Source organism: Habropoda laboriosa, unplaced genomic scaffold, assembly GCF_001263275.1.
Source record: "Habropoda laboriosa isolate 0110345459 unplaced genomic scaffold, ASM126327v1 scaffold124, whole genome shotgun sequence".
NCBI lineage: Eukaryota > Metazoa > Arthropoda > Insecta > Hymenoptera > Apidae > Habropoda > Habropoda laboriosa.
The window spans coordinates 1,556,090-1,577,867 of record NW_017100265.1 but is presented as its reverse complement, the minus strand read 5'-3'; the positions used below and the strand labels follow the sequence as shown (position 1 = coordinate 1,577,867).

At 35.5% G+C, this 21,778-nt stretch overlaps 5 protein-coding genes across 5 annotated transcripts in view; 1 reads left to right on the top strand and 4 right to left on the bottom strand.

The window, feature by feature from the left end:
* The window catches only part of LOC108573146 (breast cancer anti-estrogen resistance protein 1), a 154,602-nt gene extending 148,120 nt beyond the window's left edge, over positions 1-6,482 (top strand). The window contains exons 6-9 of the mRNA XM_017935530.1: positions 1,379-1,731; positions 3,058-3,353; positions 5,417-5,761; positions 6,165-6,482. Coding sequence (XP_017791019.1) covers positions 1,379-1,731; positions 3,058-3,353; positions 5,417-5,761; positions 6,165-6,452 — 1,282 coding nt within the window. The 3' untranslated portion in view covers positions 6,453-6,482. The remainder of the gene's footprint in view (positions 1-1,378; positions 1,732-3,057; positions 3,354-5,416; positions 5,762-6,164) is intronic.
* Positions 6,483-9,903: 3,421 nt separating this feature from the next.
* On the bottom strand, positions 9,904-10,592 carry LOC108573148 (N-alpha-acetyltransferase 11). The gene has a single exon (XM_017935532.1). The coding sequence runs from the start codon at positions 10,499-10,501 to the stop codon at positions 9,947-9,949; it is 555 nt and encodes a 184-aa protein (XP_017791021.1). The 5' UTR covers positions 10,502-10,592; the 3' UTR covers positions 9,904-9,946.
* On the bottom strand, positions 10,530-11,480 carry LOC108573149 (small integral membrane protein 13). The gene is made up of 2 exons (XM_017935533.1): positions 11,228-11,480; positions 10,530-10,762 (listed from the first exon to the last, which is right to left on the bottom strand). Exons 1-2 carry the CDS (start codon positions 11,295-11,297, stop codon positions 10,626-10,628), a joined length of 207 nt encoding a protein of 68 aa, XP_017791022.1. The 5' UTR covers positions 11,298-11,480; the 3' UTR covers positions 10,530-10,625.
* A 545-nt stretch (positions 11,481-12,025) lies between these two features.
* On the bottom strand, positions 12,026-12,945 carry LOC108573172. Its single transcript, XM_017935560.1, has one exon. It carries the CDS (start codon positions 12,779-12,781, stop codon positions 12,026-12,028), a length of 756 nt encoding a protein of 251 aa, XP_017791049.1. The 5' UTR covers positions 12,782-12,945.
* Positions 12,946-16,279: 3,334 nt separating this feature from the next.
* LOC108573177 overlaps positions 16,280-21,778 on the bottom strand; it is a 19,871-nt gene continuing 14,372 nt past the window's right edge. The window contains exons 4-6 of the mRNA XM_017935567.1: positions 20,043-20,299; positions 18,364-18,758; positions 16,280-16,728 (exon numbers count right to left, since the gene is read on the bottom strand). Coding sequence (XP_017791056.1) covers positions 16,516-16,728; positions 18,364-18,758; positions 20,043-20,299 — 865 coding nt within the window. The 3' untranslated portion in view covers positions 16,280-16,515. The remainder of the gene's footprint in view (positions 16,729-18,363; positions 18,759-20,042; positions 20,300-21,778) is intronic.

The following is a 21,778-nucleotide window of genomic DNA, read 5'->3' as shown; positions in this document are numbered from 1 at the left end:
ATTATCTTATTTCCTGTAGAAAAATAATTTCTGTTTCTAAATCATTTTATTTTACATTTCGTTTCATGTAGAAAAATGATTTCCTATTTCTAAATTATGTTATTTTACATTTTACTTTGTATAGAAAAATAATTTCCCTTTTTTAAACTAGTTTATTTTATACGATCGAAATCTTTCAATTACTTCCCAGGACGTTCTTATATTTCTCTTATTTTCGGAAATTATTACGTGTCAGAGTAATTAATACGACTTTAACGATAACATCAGTCGCTCTTAATTACTTAATTGTACGAAGTACTTACGGCAGCAAAGTTCCCAGTTTTCGAACTTTTCTTCCGAAACTACCATTCCTATTCTACTTCTCTTCCACTGGTACTGATTAATAGTACTCGATGGGAGTGTGGGCCTTAATGGTTAAATGAATGGGAAACTTTGAAACGAGTTGAAACTAAATGGAAGCACGCTTTAGATGGCTCCTGAAATGGCCAAGTTTTCAGCGATAAAATTCAAGCGAATCCTTTTTCTTTGTTTGGCAAAGAACGAGCACATCAGCTGGCAAAACGACAGCAAGAAATTTTACGGTTGAACGGGCAAATTGTTTCACGTTTAAATAAAATTTATTTTAAAACTAAATCACGTGAAAATAATAAGTTACAACGTTTAAGTCTAACTATTCATCGTAGACTTAATGTCAATTTTTATTTCTTTGTACACAGCACAATATTAATCATCGAGAAATATTATATCATACAACATACAACAAATTTCCTTATTTTTCTGAATTCTGCAAACTGTACCAAGCATTCGGTAAAAATAAGAAGAAGAATAGTAGCATTCTCGTGCACTAACAAAAGTCGAGTATTAATAACTAACAAAAAATGCATTCCTAGAGCAAATGATACAAAATTTTATAAATATGCAATCATCCTTTTTTCCCTTAACTCTTCAAATGTGACACCAATTTCAAAACTGTGATTGTTTAAACAGCAATAACTTGGACCTCTCGTCCATTTCTAAACGCAAAACTAAATTCTACAATAAAAAAATTCGTATCTATTCAAATATCACAGTAGACAAAAACTGGTCCCTCCTAATTTTTTCCCTCAAACAACTAATCCACTCAGAAACCAAAATAACAAACTCCATAAAAAGAAAATTATAAAATTTGCGTAGTTGCCAAACAATTGTGTACCAAGCGTGTGCTTAGATACGAAAATCGTAAGAGTATCACAAAGTGTAGTTAAATCATTTCAGCTCCCGAGTGTCTCGAATATCCAGTTAATTCCATCGGCAAACATCGATTTAGATTGACATTCGCCTGCAAACAGCTGTATATGTACGCACAGATTGCTCTAATGAAAGGACATTTCCGTTTCAGATCGAGCCTGGCTGCCCCAGATTACGATGTACCTCGATCACGTCTTCCAGCGTCCTCGTTACCGTCCCGGCACAACACGCCCGTGCCTAAAACACCGACACCTCCGCCTCTGCCGCAAACGCAGCAGATCTACGACGTTCCAGTCAGCAAGGAGCTTCCCCTGGAGCTGGACTCCGCTTTGGAAGGCCTACAGAGGCTGCAGAGCGAGGCATCCGCCGCGATAGCCAGGTTACTCGGCTTCGTCAGTCCTGGATGGAGAACGCCTCAACGATTAGACGCCTCGTTAATGGATCTTAGGCTTGCTGCACTCAGGCTCAGAACGTCGTTGCACGACTTGGCTGAATTTGCTGAAGGTAATTACTAATGGTAGAAATTGCTTGGCGAAATTTATCAACCCCCTCTGTAGGTAAACATATTTTTTTCACACTCCGCGGGTAAATAGGGTAGTTTGGCTTCGAGTCTAATTTCTTTTTACCATTTGAGGCTTTGGAACAATGTGAAAAAATTCTGGGGTACTTGGTAAAGTCTCTGCTGTATTGTAGTATTTTTCGTTGAGTCGAATGTTTGAAGGATTTTTTAATAAAAATAGAAATTCGTTTGGAAGAAGTGACCCGGATTGCTTACGGAGGATTAGATTAACTGAATTTTTATGGAGTATCTCTTTGTCATTTTGCACATTTGTATTTTTCGTTTGTCAATTTTGTTGGAACTTTTAGAAAAATATTGAGAAAATTAGTTGCGCGATTATTATCGTGATTATGAGTATCACTGTATCTTTATTAGAAATGTTAACTCTTCCTTTTTCTTTAATTGATGAATTATGGTTGGAAAAATATTTGTTTCCTTTTATTTCAATGTATAATTCGAATTGAAAGAATAAGATTTATATTGTAAAATAATTTTGAGGGCTAAGCTAAGAATTGCTGCACATATTAGAGTTTTTTCTGTTTATTTTTTCTGTCACGCGTTAATGTCAGTATTAATTATGCATCAAGAGCTTGCACTCGACACAATTACACCATTCCTCTTCACACGCGAAATCACTTCATCGGCACTCGAAAGTACATCTACTATTAATTTTCTAACTTAACACCAAACTAATCGTCGAATACCTGCAATTTTTTAAAAATTATCTTTCACTTTCCATATTGCGTTATCCTTTCTATCGTACACAAAAACTCAAGTTACAGCATTACAAATAACGCAAAACCTCTTCCTACACACCCACAAAATAATAAAAAACCATGGATCATTATTTCCACATCAAATTGAGAAAACTCAGCATTAACTGCTCAAAGAATGCAAGGAACATTCCACTCATTTCTCACCTCCCCGAAACCACCCTCGAAACCAAAAAAAAAACCCAACAGAACCGTTAAAAGAAACACTTTTTCCTTCCTAATTACACTTGCATCGTCCAGCGACCAACCAGAGTCCACGCACCGTGAGGGAAAATCCCTGTTCCCGGTGCACTCGAATTATTTTCACGAAGGGTGAAGCAAGTTCTCTCTCGAGGCGAAGTGGCTCTCAACGAAGAACCAACCGGTCCATGTCGAATTAACGACGACTGGGAAAAAAAGAAAGAAAGGATTCCCTTTCACGGGGGTAGAAGAAGACCTTTTGTCGTTTATCTGTCTCTTTTTTCTCTCATTTTTTTTTTTCGTTTGTTTTATACGCAGGAACACTAGGGAACGCGGGCAAAGCGCCGGACAAGGGGTTGGCCACGAAACTACGACCCTTGGTCAAGGCTCTCCGTGATTCCGACAAACTCGTGCAGGAAGCCGCCACCGAGCTGGACACGATGGAATGGGATGCGGGCAAGCTGTGCCGCGGGGGTGGCGATACTCCGACACCTACTAACGGGCCACCTTCGTCGCTGCTTGCACCGGTGGTGCAACCGGATCCACTCGATCAGCTGATCGCGTGCGCCCGGGCACTCACGGAAGACGTTCGTCAGGTCGCCAGTTTCATTCAGGTGAGCATCCACGCGAACCGGAACCACGCTTTCTGCCCGATCGAACGGAGAAAAAGGGGGTGGATAGAAACGTGGAGGGCGCAAATCGGCCCTCTTAAAGTGTAGAATGAACGTTGTAAAACGGGTGAAATCGATGCTCGATACGTTTTACCTGACGGAGTGAGTCACCCGTTGCAGGTTGAAGTTTCTCGTTCCGGGGGAATATCCTTCGTATTTTGCTTGACTCGCGAGGGAAGGTCGCGTTTTTGGGCTTAACGTTTGTGCGACGGCTGGATAAGCGGAGAGAGATTTGTTAAATGCTAATTGGACGAGTGCAAAATGTTCTGTGGGTCTTTAACCCTTTCTTTCGTACGTAACTTTTACGGGTTGCAGCGTGCAGTGCGTGGATTCGTATTTTGTAAAGTTTAATTGTTTCTTTTTTTCTATTTTTTCCTTTTAATTACAAATTTATTTTACTGCTGTTTTTTGGAAGGTTAGGTAACCAAAAGATTCTCGGGTCATTTGCGAGGAATCTGCGTATTGAGTTTGACGCTTTCACTGCTATTCGCGCCTATAGGCGTTTTGTATATTTGCTCGCGCTGTGATCTTGGCACACTTTCACCTTAATTTTCGTCGTTCGTGCACTTCCACCTTGATTTGATAAAAGAAATTTAGTAAACGATAGATTTTTTTTATTTTGAAACGCAGAGAAGAAAGATTTCGCGGCGGCGTTTAAATGTCTCTATCGTCAGCGAAAGGGTTAAATGTCAACGCGTAGAATTTCTGCAGTTTCTTTCGCAGTTCGATGCTTGTTTAATTGAATTACAGCCAATTTTCAAGCGATAGATCCCTGAAATGAATGACTTCGAAATAAAAATTGTACTCGTCGTATAAAGTGTATTAAATGGAAGAACGTGGTTTAGATAAGAAATGGTACGATACATTACGGTGGTCCTTTTAGAGATAGGTTTTAGTGGTTATGGCAGCTGAATTTATTACGTTGATTTAGTTTATGGGTGGTTTCGTTTTTTCTGCCGGTTATGCAGTTTGTGGGTGGACAGGTTGTGGTATTGATTAACCTTTTTCTTTATTATTCAAATGCGTTTCTGTGGGTTGATAGATATATACGTGCTTTCACGATAATAACATTTCTAATTTAACAATAGCTCTTAGGTAATAACACTTTCTGAATGAACATTTTCGAAATAACTCGACGAAAATGGAGAGAGAAATAATTTTGAATATTTTATCAATGACACGTTTTCTTTTTTTTTAAAACGTCAATCGATGTGTATAACATTGAAATATTTAATTTCATGGATATTTTAAACCTTTCAATTTTTTTATTTTTGCTACTTTCATTTATTTCCAACTCATCGTTATTACGAAACACTATTATCACATAAGAAACGAATCTAGACTAAAAATTGACGTTTCCTAAAACATTCAAATTCTGTTTCTTACTTCAATTCTTCACAAAATTCGAAATTTTTAATGAAACATAGAACTTAAGAACCTAGAAACTAAAACTTAGGTATACAAAAATAAAGCATCGATTTATTATCCATTTACACTAATATGCACAAGAAAAATGTCAATTTTTATTCGTAGATACAAATAATCTCCACAGATTATCTCCGTATATTTGTATCATATTAACCCCTTAACATATGACAACGTGTCAGACTCGTGGCAGAGGTTCTGGCGAAGATGTGACAAAAATTGTTATATTAGTAAGAAAAATTCATTGTAATCCTAACTTTCGTTTGAATTTGTAAGACTGAGGATTACGAAGTGTAATTAATTTGTGACAGATTAGTTTTTGTTACCTGATACAGTACTAAAATAGAAAATGGCTGACGCTTAGATGCATTGTCAGAAAAGAAATCATAGGTTAAGGGGTTAAAGTACAGTATTCGTCTATTAATTAAATACAAATATTAAACTGTTTTCCCTATATAATTAATTTCATAAATTATCATCCACAATCAACACCAAGCAACAATATTTCCCTTGAAAATCTCAAATAAATGTCTCACTTGTCTCTAAAATAATCGAAAACTCCCTCGATTTGTCCACAACAGGGGAACTCGACGTTGCTCTTCAAACGATCGTCGATCATCTCGACCGGTAGCAGCAGCAACAACAGCGGCGCCGGCGATGATTACGATTACGTAAATCTAGACTCGAGGGAGGTAGTCGCGAAGCAACGGGAGGAAGTTAGGGCAGTGATGCCACAGGAACTCCGTAGTAATTTCGATCTCCTTGTATCCGAGTCGGACAATGCGACGATTCAAATGCCACCCATGGATCCTAACGACAAACAATTGCTGGCTTTCTATGCCGCCCAGGTGATCACGCATAGCAACCACCTGACTCACGCCATTGACGCCTTCATGCAAACAGTGGAACACAATCAACCACCGAAGGTGAGTACCTCGAACTTAGAGTCTAACCGGCTCTTATACCATATTTGACAATTTCACATCTGGAGATATCTCGCTAGTTCGTTTAAATCTCGAATCTGTCGTTCAAATTCTTATAATTCACCCTGGAACGCATGATTTATCTCGAAATGCAACGGAACGTATTAAAATTACTGATTTGTACGCTTGAAAGTTATGGAAAAATAATTTCAAAAATCCATCTCACTTTTCGTACCTTTTTATTCGAAAAAAGTTTCGTTGCTCGTGTTAAATTTTAGGCGCGACTGCAACAAGGTTGATCAGAGAGAAAAAGAGAAAAATTGTACTAGACGATTTATTTACTTATTTGTTAAAAAAAAAAAAATGCAATAAAATTAACAAGAACGTTTCTCATTTTCTCTAACAGGTATTCTTAGCGCATGGAAAGTTCGTGGTGTTGAGCGCCCACAGATTGGTGCACATCGGCGACACGGTGCACAGAAACGTGAGCAGGAACGACGTGAGAACACGCGTGCTGCAATGCGCGAACGCGTTGAACGAGGCATTGGCGCAGACCGTGTCGAAGACGAAACAGGCGGCTCAATTCTTCCCCAGCGTGTCCGCCGTGCAAGAGATGGTCGACAGCGTTGTAGACGTCTCTCACTTGGCCAAGGACTTAAAGGTAGCGATGATCCGCAGCGCGCAACAGCCTTGAGCATCCAAAGATCAAATCCTAATCTATGACACGAGCGATGAAGATGTGGAAAAGGAAGAAGAAGCTTGGGGACGCATTAGCTGAGCAAGATTTGCCATTTATTTCTTTGGTATATAAGCTACACTGCGCAAGATTCGCGACACCTCCGTCAAGTTCCTTGGATTGGCTGACAATCCTGATGATCAAAACAGTTTCTAACCTGTAGAAACGTTAAACGACAGTACGAGTGGTCGAACAGAAAAATCTATGTCATAGATGTATTCACTGCCGATTAGTAAAGAACACCTGACCCGTTAGAATATCACGATGTGCTTGATCACATTCAGTCTGAAAGACGAGATTTGAACGGTTGAAGAACGACAAAGGATCGATTGAACACGAAAGCATTTGTTAACAATTGTATACTCGTTCGGATTGGTTTTGGTTAGATGTGAACAAGGGATAAAGAGAGAGAGAGTTAAATCTGTCTTTTGGCTGAGATGGTATCAAAGAGTAGAACGTAGAAAAGCAAACTTCTAATGGTTTAATCGACGAGAGAAATTTGGACCAGGGAAGAGTAGAGAAGGCCGATTTGCTTTTCCACTCGATTAGAAACCGACACCCTTCCCTCTTGATCGCAATAAAATAGTTCTCGAGGCCTACCGTTACTTAGAGATACGCAACTGCCAAAGCCACAGGTACATAGAACGTAAGGGAAAAGCGTCTTTGTAATGTACTCGAGAATATAGAGAACGTAGACTTTTCTAGAGAAACATGTAACCGTGTCGTTCATTAGCTAGAGGTGTGGAATCAATTTAAACGACGTGTAAAAAAAGATCGATAGTACGTGTAGAACACGTTCGAAATGATCCTCGTGAAGCGTGTATCGTTCGTTTGAAAACGAGGCTCGTTCCGAACGTGATGCGCCGTTGTCGGTACTAGCGTGTGTTAATTATCGTCCTATGTGTGTATCGTGTGGAGGAACACTCACAAAACACGAAACATTTTCGTTTTGAAACAACCGTATACACGTTTATACCGCGGTATACTGGAGAGAAAAAACATTGAAGAAGCAAATGGAAATTAGAAAATTTACAGTATGAAGAAACGCAAAAGCCTAATAGTTCATCGTATAATGAAAAGAGGAGCCGGAAATGCAACAAGGAATTTTTCTACGATTAAGAATATTACTTCGTAACAGCGATGTTTATGGCATTAAATGTTTGTGGGGAAAATCGGAACAACGCGAGAACGCTATCATTTTACAGGCGAACTTTTGAAACGAATTTTATACAATTTTACCGCCGCGCCGCGACTTTTTCGCGGCCCAGGCCTTTTTACGGCTCTTCCAGCAAGCATATTCGATCGATTGCAAAACGCACACTGGAGACTGCAAAAAAGCAACGGATTTGTAGACTGTTTACAATCATTCCAATAATCTAATTCGACTGGGAAAAAAACACGCTCCCTTTACAGGAGCGACGCGAAAACAATAACTTGGAAACAGTACGAAACGATACGCCTTATACACGGTCATTTTATCGATTATCGTCGGCCAACACTCCAACCGATTGTAAAACTTTTGCACAGCCATCGAATCGCGTTCCCCTATCGTAGAAATTAGATTAGATTATTCTGGCAGCAGGCTTGAAAAAGTTTTATAATCGGCGGGATTACGATTTTCTGTTGAAACAAAGAAGAATATTGACGAAAAATATAGGGAAACTCTTTTGGTTTCGCTGGATTTTTCCCTTGCTTACTTAGGCGAATTACTTTTTCCGATTATCCGTGAAATTCTGCATCCTTACGTGTTATGAGAGGTAAATCGACAACCGCACATTTGTAACGCAGCTTTAGAATCGATTATATCTTTCGAAATATTTACTTTCCGCCTTTCAAGACGCAGCCTTTTTGTCTTTCTCCTTTTGTAAGGGAGAAGAAACCGGAAGATCGTGTGGATTAAAGAGAGAAAGAGGTATCGAGAGATAAGTGAAGACGATCGTCCGGCACTTAGAGAGTATTTACCACGATATAGCTTATTTTTTAGAGATTATATAACCGGAGCATATCGCGTGAACACGAACCTCGTTTACGGGACTTGTATTATAATTTATTGGCGAAGCGTTTTTGTAAGATAAAATGCATTTTTCAGGCAGTTAGAGTTTACTGTATATTTAGAATTTATACATAGTCGATATCAATAGGTGCTTGTCACATTCTCGTTGAAAATCGTATTCCGATTGATCGTGACGTACTATTAAGTGAAATTAATTTTTTTCAAAGTTAAGAGAAAAGAGAAAGAAAATGTGAAGAAAATGCATAGACTACACATTGTCCTTATCGTTTCGTATCATTTCGTTTGATCGTACATCGTACCTGGAATTTTTTCGTGCTGAAATAATCTTGCTATCGAGCAATATTCTTACGAACATAAAAAGGATTTGTCGACAGAGTTCGTTATCGGTGAATACTTCCGGTCGAACTTAAATATCGATGATAGTTTAGTCATCGATGCGTTAAATCTGAAACTTACGTAAATTGTATAATCAACAAGCCCGTAAATTTTATCGGGCGAATCGACCACGAAATCGGAAGGTTAACCGATGTTTGACTTTTGGATTAGTATGTCCTTCGAACTGAATCGATTCTGTTACTTTAAGGACATTTAATATGTACATACATATATACATATATATGTATATTATAATTATTCCTATTATGAAGTATACACGAATACAATAACGTACCAACGCAGCAGTGACAGAAAAAACAGAATGTTTGAAAATCGTGCAATCGTGTAACTTTTAAGCATCAGGTCATACTCAAGGAAGTAGGTGAAATAGAAGAAATTATTAGAATTGTTTTATGTAATGTAAAGGCAAAGTTTGAACAATGAATAGATGCAAAAAATGTTTTCCTTTGGAAAGTTGGTATCATCTTGCACTTAATTTGCTTGGTGAAATCTGGGTGATAATTTTTGTATACTGGCGCGTTACTTGTATATTATAGTTTCAATGGTTCAATAAAGATTAATTGAATATGCAGGTAGAAAGTGACAAGATCCTTATTGTTGTCTCTGCTTATCTTTTTTATTATATTAAGATTTATGGGTCTAAAATAACAGTGTATCAATTAACTACACGCATACATTTATTAGAAATTTTTTAACTCAATTTGCATGAAAGTACATACAATACTTTAAACATCTCTCTCTCCTATTCCCTGTATAATTATTAACAAGTATACCCCTTTGTAGTGGCATATAAAACATTTCATATGTTTCAGGTAAAGCTTGAATGAACACAAATACATTAGTATTTGCAAAGTTTTCATGATAATAATGTACATGTCAAACATTTAAGTGATTTGCTTGACTTATGATAATTTTGCATCTTTTATGTAAATCCAATTATGAAAAATGCGCATACATGAGACAGACTTAGATTCAGACAGTATGGAACTAATGATGCAAGAAATCAATTGTGACCTAATTATAGGTAAACATCCCAAGCTGACTATGAACGATCACAGCATCTGCCAGTATGTGTGTGCGTATTACCATCCTTATTGGTTTTCTCTTTTGCTGCATTTATTTCCACGTAGAAGCTGCTAAGATCACGTTTCATAGCATATGCATCTTCTCCATCTGCATAGTACTTTGGTTCAACTTCTGACACTTCAAATTGTAAACTGCTTGTATACAAATTTAAAGCTGCCCGATTACTTCTACGAACATGCAGAGAAACATACTTTGCACCAAAACATTCAACCATTGCTCTAGAAGCCTGGTTCATGAGTTTCTGTGCAATACCAAGTCTTCTGTGAGACCTTTTCACTGCTAAACTAGTAATGTGTCCATGTGGATTATCCTCACAATCTTCTTCCATTTTGGCAAGGACATAACCTACTATCCTGCCTTTTTCATCCTCTGCTACATAACTTAGTTGTGGCCAAGAAAGTGCATGATACAAATAGTATTTCATCTGATAATTCTCTGGTAAACATTGTAAATTACAATGTTGTATATTCAACAAGTCATCTGTTGTTGCACAGCGTATATTTATAGACATTTTGATGAATTAAAAATTGTAGATATGCAAATGAAAGACAATTTTCCTTTGGTCAGTTTTTTCTTGTTCTGTTCCTTTAAATATCACTTAGTAATCTTCTTATTTCAAATTTACAAATGTGTCCTTAGTCTCTTCTAATTTTTTTCATACGAGATCTACCATTCTTTAAATCATTCACAGATGAAGATTCGCTCATTCCACCCAATAGTTCTCGAACAAACCTGAACCTTGAAAGGAAAAACTTCCAAACTAAATACCAACCTGTGAAAAAAGACAGAAACGTGTCTGTAAAAAGGATGAATCTCATAAAAATCAAAGGCCTTACACTAAAACGCTCCATTAAGCACAAGAGCTACGTACGATTATAAAATATTTCAGAGAAACATTTTTTATAACGAGGATGTCGAATCAAAGTAAACTAGATAACATAATGAGTATACACTTGACGTAAAACACATTACAATGTAACTAAAATGAGTCTCTTGTTGATAATATACACTATAGTTCAAAAATACAAAAGAAAATAGGTTTTAAATCTTTAAAGCCGGGAAGAGTCGTCGACATTACGTATACACGTGACGATAGAGGTTAAGTATGTAGTCAAACTTTCCTACTATACCTTCGACTTCGAAACTATATGACTATGCGACAGGTCGGATAACAATGTTTCGTAACACTCTGCATACCGCGCAGCAATAACGGGACGTTACTATCTGTCGTTCTTACCCAGCAGCACCAGGCCACATACTATGAGCAGACTCGATAACACGAAGGCTGCTAGGATGATTTCCTGCATTATTAATTCCTCGACTATGAATATACTAACGAACTTCCTAGAACGACACACACGAGAATACTGTCATAACCTCTTCCTTTTTTTTACTTTCTTGGCAAGAGATTTAAATTCACTGAATATAGAAACATGAACGACGAATTTAGTACGACATCGAAATGCAATTTCGCCTACGTTTTTCGTTCACTAATGACACGCCATTTTGAATCTTAGAGCTTGTGTGCGTACAGGTTATAAATTGTTCCCCCTCCAATCGTGCGAATAAGTTTTTACCGTCATTTAGCGAAACGTGTAATCTTTCAAGGATATATTCACGTAACTTACCGAAGTCCAATAGTTTATATTTCGTATACTGGCTAGCATTGCTCGTAAAAAATTGGAAAATAGTCAAAAGATGCTGACGACGTTTGAATAACCAGCGACTAATGCCGACAGGAAATAATCATAACCCGCGAAGTTTGTGCGCAATCGCATCTTTTCCGGAAGAATCTGCTGGAGCGGCTTTATTTAAATTCTCCAAGATTATGTATCTATCTCAATTTGAAAAAATGAAGGAAAACGTTCAATAAACTTGTATAAAACACTTAAAGTTTTATATCTAAGATAATGTGCAGCATTTTATTGCTATTATATTCAAAGTACATTAACCAATAAAATATATCAAACACTAATATTATACAGAAACTTTGATAACTGTAATTACATTTACAGTAATAATATCAGACATGCATTCAATTCTCATCTTCATCAGCTTCTTCTAAATGATCTAATTTCAGTTGTTTTAATCGGTCAACTTTCTCTATGTGCTTTTCCTTTTTATTTTTTTTCTTGTGTTTTTGTCCAACAACATATTCTGGCATAATAACTTTACTACTCCTAAAGATAGGTTTATCATCATGATCAACAATAACTGGTATATTACTTATTTTATCTGCACTGCTCTCAGGTTTCTTAAATTCAACATCTGAAGTTGTCTTAATTTTTCTGGGCTTAAATACTACTTTTCTTTGATTTTGTTCCACTGAACCAGATTGTTCAATATCCATTTTTTCTGATTTTTCTGCTTTTTCCATTGATCTTCTTGCCTTTAGTTCTTTCAAAAATGACAATGCAGCCCTGGTATTGCTTTCTTCTGTCATATCATCATTTGATACATCATCCAAACTATATTTCTTCCATTTATGAGGGTTCTTGTGAAAATCTGGTATACTTCTACTAAGAGCACGTGGTGCTGGACCTTCTGGACGTTTAAAGATACTCTCTTTACCACGAAATTTTTTTGTTTCACTTTTACGTTTCTGACCAGCTCTTAGTATTTGAGTTTTATTTGATTCATCAATATCTATTTCCACATCTGTGGATTCAGTGACCATTTTATTCTTATTACATTCTTGCTCTGCATCTGACAACTTATCAAACAGTAATTTTTGCCTGTTTGCAAATGCAGTATTTCCACCTTGCAATATGAAGTCTCTAGGTGGATGCATTTTTTAAATTACTTTTAGCACTTTTGCGTTAACTTCTTAAAGATCGGCGGATGTTTTTCAATTAGAAACGTCAAAAGATAAATAACATTGTAGAAACTCATATAACGTATGCTGTATTAATACGTTGTAATAGGTTAGGACACTCAATATTCATCTTTTCAAACAGTTTGTCAAAAGTGCACAAATTTTGAAGTCACTTATTATTATTTTACCAATGTCTAATATTTAAACATTTAACAAACGTGACAACAATATTGATGTTGAACTGTGTTCTATGTGCGTCGCCATTTTATCTCGAAGGTAGCTATCGAAGTTACAATCGTGTACCGAATGTGCCATTAGTTTTTAAATATTTAAATATAACAAAGTAAACATTACTAATGTATATCAAGAATGTAAAGTTTAGTATTCGTGAAATGAAAATTATAGCGTTATAATTATATCTTATTTCTTATTTCTTACTATATTTATTATAATAATACGTAAAGTGAGACATACAGTATGTGTATTGTGTTATTAAACAAAGTTTTTGCACAAATATTTAGAAAATGTGTTTTGCCATACTATTAAGAGTGAATTGTTAAGAAAATAATTTAAAAAATTTGAAAGATTTCACATTAACACTAATGAAAATAAGAATAAAATAGCAAACATTTTAACTAAAAATATGTAACTGAGATTCTTCTATTTTAATTAAATCATATACTAAGTGAAGTTAGCACTGCTTATCCCACCTCCAGAATAAGCAATATAATAGTAAATTGTGATTTAAGATAACGCTCAGTGCATATTATTGAAAAGAAGGGGAAAGATTTATTTTCCTTTTAATATTTCTACTTGTTACTCAAAGTAAAAATAAAATATAAAATAAAATACAATTGTTACATACAGTGATTTAGATAATGTTTAATTTAATTTTACAATTTCGTGTTTGTGTCCATTGGTAGTATTGTTTCAGTATGTATTCTTTAAGTAATAGTGGAAAATGTGATTTCTCTGTTGTACTATTTATTACATTTACAAACATTTTTATATCATTTCTTTCAATTATTTAATAATCGAATTTTCCTAATTATCTTTTCTACATATTTATTCTAATTCGAGATCGTATTATTTAAAACGTCACATTTTTTTTTACATTTCTTGTGTTTTACATCAGTTTATTATTTTCCAGTATTTTTCCACTATGTACAATGATTTATTATAAAAGTGTAGAACGATACACGAGCAACTGATCTTTTATGCATCATTTATTTCCTGTATAATTCGTTGTTACAATTGCAAGCTTTACCTTCAATTTTCAATCATTCTTTTCGTTCGAAAAGATAGAATTCATTACGAAATGTGCGAAACGATCAACAGGTCCACTAGACACGCACGTTTACAAGCTGCCTAACCTTAAAACAACCAATTCAAACAAGTATGTATATAATCACGTTTCAATAATTATATTGATTTATAAATAATCGTCAACATACAATAGACTCAGCGACACTCGTTAGCGTAACATTCGCTTTTATAGTAATTCGAGCACAAACGAGTCGCAACGAATAAAATTTAACCGATCAAATAGTAACACGAGATTTAAATGACTAACGTTTAATGGTAACGTACAATAGTAACGACAGAATACGTTTACGCAGCCGTTGATGACATTAACTTCTGACAGATGATAGTTAAACGAATATGAAAAATTAACGTGGAAACGATTAACATCGTTTCAGTAATGTCATCACGACCTCTTGATCTCACGTCTGTATTGCGACGTGGTGACATCCTGTTTGCTAGTATAGTTCGATGTTAATAATTATTCGCTATGTCAGGTTTAAACTCAGACACTCAGTTGTTCCTTCAGTTACTGATACAATAAAAAAAAAAAGAAAAATTTATATTTTCTAGAATATTATATTTTCTATGGATCTTCATTAACTATTAACGTGTAGTGTCAATCTTGTGATTGATCGAAGAAATAATTTAAACGCCTATTCATGTATACGTTTACATTTCTCTCTTTCCGTATGTTAAAATTTTAAGGGAAATTGACAAAAGAAATATAAAAATATTTACATTACATGTTAAAAGTTATTTACAAATGGTGTATAATGTGTATAAAAAATCACATGTGTATAAAAAAATCACATCGATATTCTTCACATTGAAGACGCTTAAAGAAAAAAAAAATCAACTGAATGTGTAAATTTAAACCGTAGATACTAAACGCGTCAGCTTCAAATCGATTTGAAGCTGTCGTCGTTCTTTAATTACTACGTGATTTATTCGTCTATCACGTGGACGTTCGATATATGTAAAATGCGTATAAAATCTCGAAAGAAATTGTGATTATGGGAAATGCATAGAAGTACTGTCATTTATGAACAATTCGAAGATTTGGTATAAAGCATCGAAGTAGAAAGATTCTTGCGAGAAACGAAGTTTGCGTCGTGAACGTTGCACAGACACACACACGGACCAGCCATGGTTCTACGCTTTAATTCATAATTTATGCACTATATACTCTAAACAACAGTTATGAACATAACGAACGTGGTATTAATGTATAATAGGATATACGTAATAATGGCAACCGAAAACTAAAAATGTCAAACAGACTGTCTGTTGTTTTTGCGTGAAATTTTGTTGCATTTGAAAAAATGCCAAAAACGTTGCAAAAATATTTATTCAGTCTGTATCGAATTTTCAGTCTTCGTTACATAGAATTATAAATACTTTAATCATTTCTTGGGGAACTTATTCGTATAGGGCGTTTAAAATTTCCAGACGAAGATAACGATGGGAGCCTAAAAAGATACAAAAGCAATTACGTTGTAGCCGTTATCATAGGGCCCTACATTACCTACAAATGATACACTTTCCAAGGTTCAATATTCTCTATTAAATTAATCTATGAATTTTTTTAAAATTGCTCAACTTTAAAATACTACCTGAAAAAACCTAGTATATTTGCTAATTTTGCAAATGTTAAATAAATTTCCTCTTGCATCGATCATTTAAGAAACTTCGAGAGCCTGATACGAATAAAAAGAGTCAATTTTCTTGACTGCTATATTGTCGTGCAAAAAGCAACAAACACGAATCGTCTGTAAGATTATTTTCACCAAGTACAAAACTCGAGACATTTTCAATAGACGAAATTTCAGTGTCTTCGCAATAAGCAAAACATCGAAATAAAAAACGTGTAAATGGTAAAATGTATAAGCCTTAAAATAATCATTGAAAATTCGAAAATATTCAATTATCTAAAAATACACTATTCTCCCCTAAGAAACACACTTTTTGTAAGGAGGAACGTTGTATTCGAGAGCTCCTATGATCTGACGAGAAAAGACGTTAAAAAAAGATGTATAACAATTAAATCTCAGCCTCTTTCAGCTTTCTTGTCGTCGCACAGTAGTCATTGTTCGCAAAATAAAAAAAAAAAAAAAACAGGAAAACAATGTGAAAACAGAAGGAATCTCGCGAACGATATTTCGGTGGTAATACACGAGTGTTAATATCGGTTCAATGTGAAACATTTAGCATTTGAACTCTTAGCGTCTAAGCATTAGTAATTTCACGAGCAAATCAAATTCAACGCGAAAGTTTTACGTGCTGGTGTGTTACACAAATACTTGGAAAACGGTAGAAAGAAAGAAAGAAAGAAAAACAGTTAGCTTTCGGTGGGAAATTCCAGGATCTGCCGATTTCATCGATTCTTCGATCCTATTCAACGTCGTTCAATCGAAGATCCAGGCGAGGACTCGCACCATACAAGTGCCGATTTTCGTGCAAGTTCTATGCCCTTGGGTTACACACTCCTTTCTTCTGTTCTTTCGATTGTCCTGGCATTCTTTCGTTCCTGGCTTCGACATCGTGTAGCACAGGTCCTCGTACGTCACGGCAGTTACTCTCGGTGTACTGTTCAACTTGGGCAACAATAAATTTTTAACCTACGGGCAAAGAGAACGAACATTTCTTGTATAATTTGATTTTATTATTAATTATATGTAATGTAATCTGTCAACTATCTGCCAGTTGAGATAGTTTTTCTACGTAGATTTCAATTTTAAAAAGGGGCCATTTCTGTTGTAGGAAAGGTAGATTTCTATGAAATTTTTTGTTTTTTTTTTTTTGTTTCAGAGAGAAATTTCTAATTATTACTATGTGTAGTTGGATTAAAATTTTTGTAACATTGAAGAATATAAAAAAGGACTTATTGTAAATAATGTTTGCAAGTGATGTAAATAAATTTTATAAAAAGGTAAACTAACGTTAAAACTGAATAAGAGTTACAATAGTAAAATAACATTGTAACGATTAAAATTTTCATGAAAATCTTTGCAAAGTATATATATTCGAATTTCAAACAACTGTTATATGAATTTTTATGCAAAGCTTGAATATGACATTCTTTTACCGTTTTTTTTAAGTCTATTATATCGCTGAACACTCTTATTATCTTCAAAATTATTATTTATTTTGTTTTTCCTAATTGACATATTGCACTTTACAAGCGGACACTGTAACATTTAAGAACGATGCCTAATTTTGCGTTAAAGTTAGAATATTTCTACGAATAAAGTTCCGTTATTATTAAGGTCTTTCATAAATTTTCAACTCAACGGCAATGGAAAGGAAAGGAAAAGATGAGACACTGTTCACACAACACTTTAGCTAGACGTTAGTACACCACACAAAAGACTTCGAAGACTAAAATGGAAAAGTTCGACAATGGGGATCGGGTACAAATGGAATTTGGCTGCACTGTTAGATCAATAAACTGTGGACAGATAAAACAGTACTGTCTGATAATGATCATGGACACTAGTTTCAGCAGTAAGATAAATGCTAACTTTCGATAAGAAGGGCGTACTCCGCTTTCACTTTAAAACCATCTTCGATATCGTGCTTCTTCACCTAAATACCCAGCCGTTGCTATAATTTAAAAAGTTGCTCTTTTTGTACCACGACTGAAGTAAGAAAAATATGTTCGATTCTTACAAATTACAATTACTTCGAAAGCTTATAACGCGTCGGTGAATTTTCGTATAATTATGAAAAATGTTGATAATCGTAGAAAATGTAATATAATAAACATAGAACTATCATGGATAATATAATCATAGAACAAGATTTAAAGAAGGATGACTTGGAAAGAAATTAGAAAATACTCGTCGATAAAATATTGATCTATTTATGGTTACTGAAATTATTGAAATTAACGAAATTGCTGAAATACAATACCATTTTGTATGGATGAATATAGAAATTATTGAAATTAACGAAATTAACGAAATTGCTGAAATACAATACCATTTTGTATGGATGAATATTGAAATTATTGAAATACAAATTAAAATCTCCAAAAAATTAACGAAACTACCAAGAAAGTAGTAAACACTGTCCTTATTTTTCAAACATGCAAAGTATCTACTTATCAATCTCTATAATAATATTAATTAATTTGGTAAAATTCCTTTCAACACAGTATATCAATAATACCAAAAGACTTCATCAACTGTATCATTCTACCCACCACAACATCAGATATGTATCGTCAAATGGAAAATTCAACAACCACGTACCTCTTCGCCCTCAAGATCTTCCACGTGGCCCAAAATTCTAGCGACAATCAGAGCTGATTCTTCGCTAGTGAGGATCCCACTGGCCATAGGACCCTCGATAAATTTTCTATCAGTCATAAGGGGATATCGAACGCTGTACCAGACGTCATTCGAGAGAGCTGATCTTTTATTGCTAGCTGACGGCTCGATTCCGTTTCTTCTACACTCAGCGGCAGCCCACCTGTCCAGCGCGTTAAACAGTATCGATTCGTCGGTCAACTTCAACGTGTCCCGACTAGCCAGCTCTTCAACCTCCACGGAGTTTAACTCCTCGAAGTGTTGCTGCCCAAACACCGTGTCCGACTCGACGTCGATTTTGTGCAGGCAGGCGGACAGAAGTCGCGTACATAATACAGCTAAAATTTCAACGAAGTTAAAACGGGGAGTTTGGTAAATGTTATTTAGCGTCTGAATATTTATTGGGAGTACCGGTAGATAGAGTTAACCCTTTCACTGTTACTGGCGCCTACAGGCGCTTTGAAAATTTGAAAGTTTGTGTTATTGGAGCCTTTTGGCGCACTTCCATATTAATTTTATCCTCTGCACTCTTCCACGTTAATTCAGTGAGACAAATTTTAAAACGATACGACCAAAAAAGGAAAATCTTGCGGCTGCCACGCGCGTTGTGTACTAAAATTTGCCGCAGCGAAAGGGTTAATCCTTAAATAATCTCTACCATGGAATAAACGATACGGTGTTATTTTGTGAATGTGAAGAAAAGTTTAATTTGTTAATTATTTTTTTTTATACAGTTTATTTCTTAAGTTTGCTACTGATTTAACTAGGTCGTTCAGCGATCGCGATTAATGTGAGTAGGTATCGCCGTTTGGCAATTCTTAACGAAGAAGGAACTTTTCGAAAATCTGGTTGTGGAACCACAATGTAATATCGTTAATATCTTCAGCCCGTTTTAAATTGATACTTTAACACGTTCTTGAGTTGTTCGGAAAGTTCGTAGCGAAATTTAAACCGTCGTATCTCTAATTGACACAACGATAGAAGTTAAACCAGACAAGTGAATCCAACACACTACTTGAATAATTCGTAAGGTGAACGAGGGTGGATATAAATCGAATTATATTTTTCGCTGTGGAGCGTGGATGTTGAATTTCTCGTGGTAACGCTACATACCGCGGAAAATATAGTTCGCTTTGGGAGTAATTTTAGGGGTGCATCGGATTTATCTTCAAGTGACGAGTAAAATACTTTCTGGTTTTCTCCTACTATCTCAATTAGAAACAAAGATACGTCAGTTTGAATTTTTCCTACATTTCGCTACGAACTTTTTCAACCACCCTGTGTATCCTTCCGCGTTCACCCTATTCGAAGAGTATGTTGGGTTCGTCTGCAAACAACGAGTATAAAATACCTTTCGGTTTTTCCCACTGTCACGATTAGAAACAGAGATACGTCAGTTTGAATTTTTTCCCACGTTTCGCTATGAACTTTCCGAACCATCCGATATTATAATCAATTACCAGTGCCTTGGGCTGTACAGTTCTTACACCAATAGATAGAGTATTTTTGTATGTAACAGGTTAAAAGAATAAACAAAGAAAGACCAAAGAGACGAAAGAGTTATCTGGCTCTTGCACAGGCTCCTTAATTCTTCTAAACAATTTGAACGTCACAAACAATACCTATTTCACCAGCATCGTCTCCAGGAGCCGGAGGAGCCGTGGGCGAGTTCGACGATCGATTCAGATCAGGAGTTTCGTGATTCGCGTAAAGACCGAGGCCTTCGTAAATCTCGAGCACGTTCTGAGTGTTGAGATTCCTCTCGAGATATTCGACAGCCAGGCGTGCCAATTCTGAACAGAGATACTGGTGAGCTACGTCGAGGGTATCTCTAGCCGTGGGCACCGATTGAAAGTTTACGGGCTCGTCGAGAAAATATCTGCACAGAAAACAACAACGTGCTTTGAGTTGTCATAAAGGAAAGACAATTGCCTGACGGATTTGCATCGTCACCTTGAAATTTTTAACCTTGCCTCTGGTGAAAACGAGCAAATTCTTTGTCAAACTTCGTTCAATTTTCAAAAACGTACTTGTTCTTCTCCCCGAACGAATGTACAAAAGTCTCTCTTTAGTTTCTTTACTACTTCAGTTTCGTTTCTCTTTTTTTCTCTCATTAGGTTTCTCGTCGAAGTTTCAAAACCGATTCGAATTTTACACATACTTCGTGATTAGCTCTTCTGTAATTCACATCTGCAGCATTTCTTTTTAGCACGTCGAGGTCCAGTTACTCTTCGTTTGCAACAAACTATCAATGGGAATGTGATTAAGAATAGAATCCAGAAATAGGCGACGGTACCAATTATTGTCAATGTGTACAAAGATGTTGCCATAATGGCACTGGCTGTGCTTGGAAAAGTTTCTTTTTTTTTCCAATGAGAAGCATTCTTTCTCTCTCTCTCTCTCTCTCTTTCAGACGATAGGAAAAAATCAATCGACGAAAGATTTGAGTTACTAAAATTTTTGTAACGTGTTTTTATCAATGTTTGGGTTAATACTTTCTAATTCTACTGTATCATTGGCCTTGTTTCGTTTCCATCATTGAAATACCCTCCTCGAGACCTTGCTCTTATAATGGGGTAACGGTTACTCACTTTTTGCGACGTAAATTTCGACTCCTATGGGTGACCTTCGTCTCCCTCTTTACCGTTTCTGCATCCGTCTTCAGAGATTTCAGACTGATAGTTAATCTATAATTTTTAGTTACACAGAGGTAACATTTTTTTGCGAAAGAAAAATTAGACGCAAGATCGATACAGTTTCTCGAATCTGCATTGTTACATGTCAAAAATGGAGTTTTTATAAAAATATGAAGTACTTCTATAAAATAATAAACGTTTTCCTTGAAATTCATTTATTTTTAAAACATATTCGAGTTTGTTGAACTGATTCATTTTTACACGTGCATTATTGATGAGAAATTTGGAAAGATTTTCCATTTACTTAAAAGAAGACGATTTTATAGTAATCTAATAGGTTATTTCCTCAACCATTACGCTTTTCATTTTCCTCGAATCATTCCCCTTGTTATTTATTCAACATTTACCATTAGTGGTAATCAGTAACTTGCACACTACCTTACTTATCTATTTTACTATTTTAAAATTATAACGTATAAAGGACGAATCATTGCTTCCAATATTCGCTGATTATTACATAAAAAATGATTCTTTTACAAAAGTTGTCATATCTTGGAATAAATTAAAAAATAGTCCATCTATTATATTTACCTATCGTCGGTAATTATTATTATTTTCATTGTTTTCTTATTAGCTACAGGTTTATTGTATTTTAATGTGCTTACAAAACCTACTCTTCCTTTTATTTCGTACAAACACACCTGACTGTTTTTCTCAAGTAT

What these genes read in the sequence shown, in the direction of transcription:
- LOC108573148 (XM_017935532.1), bottom strand. Translation starts at nt 10,501, where the DNA reads ATGTCTATAAATATACGCTGTGCAACAACAGATGACTTGTTGAATATA.
- LOC108573149 (XM_017935533.1), bottom strand. Translation starts at nt 11,297, where the DNA reads ATGCAGGAAATCATCCTAGCAGCCTTCGTGTTATCGAGTCTGCTCATA. An exon ending in ATGTGGCCTGGTGCTGCTGG is followed by an intron (nt 10,763 to 11,227) that starts GTAAGAACGACA and finishes CTTTTTTCACAG; the next exon opens with GTTGGTATTTAGTTTGGAAG.
- LOC108573172 (XM_017935560.1), bottom strand. Translation starts at nt 12,781, where the DNA reads ATGCATCCACCTAGAGACTTCATATTGCAAGGTGGAAATACTGCATTT.